The 5,985-nt window shown below is 47.4% G+C and overlaps 1 protein-coding gene across 1 annotated transcript in view; it reads right to left on the bottom strand.

The window, feature by feature from the left end:
- Positions 1-4,679, bottom strand: part of ITIH5 (inter-alpha-trypsin inhibitor heavy chain 5) — a gene marked incomplete at its 5' end in the record, with an annotated part of 125,102 nt that extends 120,423 nt beyond the window's left edge. Inside the window, one exon of the mRNA XM_045285585.1 lies at positions 4,605-4,679. Within this exon, the coding sequence (XP_045141520.1) occupies positions 4,605-4,679 (75 nt within the window). The remainder of the gene's footprint in view (positions 1-4,604) is intronic.
- Between the last annotated feature and the right edge of the window lie 1,306 nt (positions 4,680-5,985).

Below are 5,985 nucleotides of genomic sequence, written 5' to 3'. Positions count from 1 at the left end.
CACTTAGTGTACAATCTAGGAACCCCCCACTCACACACCCCCCAAAACGGCAATGCCATCCAGCTGACTCTGAATCATAGTGACCCTACAGAACAGGGTCTAACGTTCCTTAGGAGTTCCTGAGATAACTCTTTATGAGAGCAGGCAGCCTCATCTTGCTCCTGAATTCATTCCAGAGAAATAAAAAGTGTGTTCCCACCAAAATCTGTACATGAATACTCATGTACAAATATTCATTTGTAAGAGTACAAATTGGAATGACCCAAATGTTCTTCAGTGGGTACATGGTTAAACAAGCCATGGTGTAGCCACCTCTGAAATACTAACCCAAACTCTATACTGCGGGGTCAAGTCCAACTCACAGTGACTGATAGGACAGAGTCGAACTGCCCCATAGTTTCCAAGGCCGTAATCCTTATGGATAGCACACTGCCACATCTTTCTCCTGCGTAGACCCTGTTGGGTTCCAATTACCCATCAGCCCAATGCTTACACAACACCCTCAAGGCTCCCTCCTGGAACACTGCTCAGCAGTAGAAAGGAATGAACTACTGAGAGATGCCACCGCTTCGGGGGCTCTCAAGGGACTCACACTGGTCAACACTGGTCTCTCAAGGGAATCATACTGGTCAACACTCATCAACAACAATCACACTGGACAACAGCAACAATCTGTTCCAAAATGTTAGGTATTATATTGCATTTGTATAGCATCCTTGAAATTACAAAATTATAGAGATGAAGAGATTGGTATTATCCAAGGTTTAAGTATGTGCAGGAGTTGGGAGGCGGGGGAAGTGCGGCAGGGGTGAGGAAATAAGTGTCGTTATAAAAGAGTAACATGAGGGAGGTCTCTGTGGTGAGAGAACAGGCCTGTCTCTCGACGGCGGTGGTGGTTACAAATCTACACATGAGCAAAGTATGTAGAACCACACACACATGCATGAGGGCATGTAGAACCAGCGAAACGCAAATAAAATGTGGGTCCGTTTCCCTGGTTGTTATATTGTGCTGCAGTTAAATTAGATATTCTCCTAAGAGAAATAGGGTGAAGGGTACATGGAACCTCTGCGTACTATTTTTGCAACTTCCTGCAACTCTGTCATCATTTCAAAATAAGGGAAAGAGCATTTTAGTTGTTTCCATCCTGTGTCCTTGTGGAGAACGGAACAGTGAGTAGGTAGGGGCAGGGGGGAGGGAGGGAAGGGAAGGATCATTTCCCCTTGGACCTGATATTGTCCAGCCACAAGAGCCCCCTAGGAGGGAGACAACCATCTTGAGAGTGAACTGCCATTGTGTGTGTGGGGGTTGTGGGGGTGGGTGGGTGGGTGTGTGTGTAGCAGATGAGGATGCTGGGAGAGAGCTAGCTAGGGGAGCTCCTAGGTTCTCCCCACTAAGTCTGCATACCGGCAGTAGCTAAGCCCTCAATAGAAAGGGGAGATCACGGGAAACCAGAATGAGGGCACTGCTCCAAGCAGCTGGAGAAGAGACACTGCCAATGTCAAGGGATTTCTCCCCCTGCAGAAAGCCTCCCGAAAGCCTGTTCAGACAAGAATAAAGCTGCCCCACTCACCAGGCACCTAGGCTGGGTTGCATCTGCGTCTTTCCTTGCTCAACCCACCCTGCCTTCTCCCTGTACAACGAAGAGGACAGAGCTGGAGACAGGACCCAGGGGTGAGAGAAGGCGGGAGGGAGAAAAGAATCCCCAGCCCACCTCTCTCAAGGAGGGCTTCCCAGCCTGAGGCAAGATAAAGCCCTGACCAAGGATAGACCCAGTGCATTCCCAATACTTCCTTCTGATTTCCAGAGCTACCTGGCCTGTTCTTGCTGGCATGTGGTGGTCGCACACCATTGTCGATGGACTACATGCCCTTTGAGGGGATGTAGGTTGTTTTGTGAACTTTGCCTCAGTTTGGGAAAAAAACACAGTTAAAAAAAATAAACACAAAACTTCCCCATACTCCAGTAGCAGGAATATAATTACTTGATATGGTAGCCTGGAATAATAAGTTGCCAACAAGTAAGCTGGGGTGGAGGAATAAAAACCGAAGTATGGGGTTTCTGAGTAATCTGATGGTGGGGTGCACAGTGACAGCCCACGTATTGGAAGGGTAAGGGGATTACAGCGGACAGTAATGTGCTTCGTTGCCGTGTCTGGAAATTCTTCAGATGCAGTTTTTCTGTGGAATGAATTCTTCAAATGGATAAGTTCAAGGCTTTTTCATTTACTTGAGACATTTGCTGCCCTCCTCGCAAAATCCCAAAGCAAATGCATAACCGTGCTAAAGGATCTGCATTGCTTTGCTAATGAGGGTGGTTCCCACCGTTTAGAGAAACCATCAGAAATGTCTGCATCGCCTTATGCTGGCATTGAATCTAAATTACATGTGTGCATTGCTTGAGTGTACAATGCAGGATCAAAGCAGTGTGCATTACACACTGATGATCACAAGCACTTTCTTTATCATGCTAGCATGTGCCAAGCGAGGTTCTGACGGCTTTACATGTGTTCATTTATTGAATCCTCAAAACGGCCCGGTGAGGTAGGTTCTATGACTTTCTCCACTTCATGGATTAGCTAACAGAGTCAAAAAAGGGGTTAAGCAATTTGCCTAAATGCCTATGGCAATTAGGTGGCAGCCTAAAGTAGACTCAATCCATTGTTCCGTTCGTGTGCGCGTGCGCGCGCAGAAAGACAGACACGCATTTGATCAGTGACAGGTCATCAAGGTGATGGCAGTAGAGGGTTGTTTTCCATGCTGCTGTGTCCCTAATAATACAGGTACCCATCAATTCTATATAAATCAAGTCATACCTTTAAAAATCCTACTGAAACCTGGTGATGTACCTGTCATCTCCCTTCTCTGCTCATTTTATCATAAAATCTCTGCAGTGGCTGCAGTGTATCTTCAGACCAGACTGCGAGCCTCTGACCTACTTCCCAGGCCTCCCTCTGGGAAGCTCCCTCTGCCCATTGGTAGCCTCTTGCTTCCCCCCCAGTGTTTCTTTCTTCTCGTGCTGCCCAAGTCTGAAGTACAGCTTTTAGTAACAACTCTGACAAGAAGTTCCTAACTGGTCTTTCTTCTTCGGGCTTTTCTCCCCGACCAACTACTTTTGAGAATATAGCCAGAGGCATCTTCTTACTCTTTTTTACATTTTATTTTATTGGGGGCTCTTATAACATTCCATGCATCAATTGTATCAAGCATATTTTTACGTATGTTGCCATCACCATTTCCTAAACATTTACTTTCTATTTGAGCCCTTGTTCTCAGCTCCTCTTTTTTCCCTCCCCATCTCCCTTGTGTCCTCTCACTCTAAAAACCAAACAAAATAAAGACATTTCAGAATGGCCTGAGATCAGATTAAGGGATATTGTTAACTCTGTGAGGTGTGATCATGGCTTTGTGGTTACATCAAGAGTCATTCTTACCAATAGGCCTGAGATCTTCACAGGTGCAGTGACTTGCTATCTGAGTGTTTTGTTGTTGTTGTTAAATACTTGAGGGGGGAAAATTAGCAAGGAACAAATAAGGGATTTGAAAAGTGTTGATGATGGTTGTGGCCCATGTAAATGATCCAGGAGGACTCTGTATTCTAGTGAGATTTTTGTTGTGTATTTATGTTTGGAGATTTTTCTATAATGAGAATTTTCTTAAAATGTTGTCTCTACCAGTTAGAATGTGTTTGGCGACATGTAACAGACTACCCAACAAGCATGAGTGGCTTCCTAATGTCTTACTTTTCACCAGCAAGAATCCCTAACCTAGAAATTGTAGGTAACCAGATCTGGGGACAGGGGGTGGTCCCTCCCATGCCTGGAAAGACCCCTTGAGGGGAAGTTGGAAAGAAATCAGGCAACCGTTAGACATCTATGGGAAGACCCCAAACTGAGCAAGCACAAACACAAGCCCCCTAGGCCCAGGTAAAACCAATATCTTGGAAACACCCACCTTAGGTACATCACACAGGTGGGCTTCACTTAGCCAGAGAGGTCAACCTCACCTGCCCGGCCAGAGGTTTGACGTCTGCTGGCTGTGGGAAGGCCTCGCCCTCTTGCACCTTGCTCTGGTCTTATGGTGGGTTGGAGGGTGGGGGGTGCACAGGTGCTGCACAGGTGTGCCCCCTCAGGACCCTCTCCGGGCCTGCTCAGGTGCTCATAGGCTCTTGCTCCTTTGCCTTCTTGGCCCCTTGCTCAGGTTTTCTCACCCTGCTCCTGGTGAGTGACAGGTGGAGGGTGAGGGTCTCCCTCTCCTGTGCAGGTGCATATGCACCCACTGCAGGCCTACTGGGGGGCGGGGGCGCCCACCACCTCTTGGCCCATATGTTCTTAGCCTCTAGGGTTCTTGGGCTTCTGGCTTCCTGGGATTCCGCCCACCACCACCTCCAGTTCCGCCCGTGGGGGTGCTCTTTTCCACGTGGTTGTTGGTGCCCAGAAACAGCGTGTCCCCTATTGAGACTGTAAAACCTGAACCGTGTCCTTCATCCAAACCCACTTGGATCACAAAACGTGCTTCAGCGTGAATTCTTTCATCGAGTGCAGCAAAGAGCCAGGAACACAAAACCCTCCGAAATTGCCCAAACGCTTTGCCTCGATATCTTACCAGAACGCGCTCACAAGACGACTCTCGGCTGTTGCGCAGGAAAAGAAACCTGGAGACATGCCAATGGGGTTGAAATGATCATGAGTCCTTGCCTCTTCAATTGAGGTCTTGTCAGGACGAAAGGGAGGGCGGTCATTGCTGAGTAAAACCCGTGTCTGCACTCCTCCTCGCCTACCAAATAAGCTAGCTAGTTGGATATTCAAGGGCCTGCATGATTGTCTCCACCAGCGGTTCTCAACCTGTGCGGGCGAATGACCCTTTCACAGGGGTCGCCTAAGACCATCGGAAAACATTTATACCTTGAGGACGCACGTGATAATAATGATCATGATGATTAACACTTGGAAAGCACTCACTACAAGTAGATTCCAGATGATATTGGATATGCCTTACAAATATAGGCGTGCTGGTGGTATAGTGGGTTTTGAGTTGGCCTCCTGGCCACAAGGTCAACAGTTTGACTCCACTAGCCACTCTGAGGGAGATATAAGGGGCTATCTCCTGTAAAGATTTACAGCCTCAGAAACCCTAGGGAGCAGTTCTACTCTGTCCTCTAGGGGCGCTATGAGCCAGAATTGACTTGATGGCAGTTGGTTTGGTTTTTGGGTTTTTGTTTATGAATAATAACCATTTCAATAACCCTGTGAGTTAGGTCTTATCACCCCCATTGTGAAGGTGAGGAAGCACACCAATTACACTGCTTGCCTGAGATCATAGCTAATACGTGATGAAAATTCAGCCTGCCTGGTCTCAAAGACCATCTTTTACAACCACTGTGCCGAACTGCCGTTCCTGCTGCATTAAGTCTAGCAAAATGCACTTTGCACAGAGAGAGCGTTCCATGGCTCCTAGCTGAGTGATTGATTTACTGTACATGGTTATCTACACCTTCCGGTTTTTAAGAGCAGGTTCTGACTAAGACTTCATCTTGTGTCACACTCCATCGAGAACAAAAGTTGCAAAGAAAGAGTTGTGCTCAGCTGGTAACTGAACCCACGCAGCAGCAGCAATGGAGCAAAGGCTGGCGACCTGCCTCCGTGAGGAGTGTAGCCCGCAGTGGCCCATCGAGCAGTTCTCTGTCACACAGGGCCACCAAGCGTCAGAATGCACTCCATGCCACAGGACCCCAATGTAGGTTGTGGGAGATGACATTCGTTTGCATATTTAAATAAGGCATATGCTTATGGAAATCCACTGCTCGTTATACCATTACCCTAGAGGATGTAGTTGTTCATACCCACCCACTGCACAGTCCTTGGCGTTAGGAAGGAATCTTACTTTCAAGTTGCTCTTAGGGAGTAGCGGCCTTTAAGTCAGCTCCAAATAGGTGAGCTCTTTATGCCATCTAGTGGCGACATATTTTGGAAACTATTTCAAGAGA

This window comes from Echinops telfairi, unplaced genomic scaffold (genome assembly GCF_000313985.2).
Source record: "Echinops telfairi isolate 266 unplaced genomic scaffold, ASM31398v2 ScPeMD7_7473;HRSCAF=8511, whole genome shotgun sequence".
Classification (NCBI taxonomy): domain Eukaryota; kingdom Metazoa; phylum Chordata; class Mammalia; order Afrosoricida; family Tenrecidae; genus Echinops; species Echinops telfairi.
This window is presented reverse-complemented; position numbering and strand designations above follow the sequence as displayed.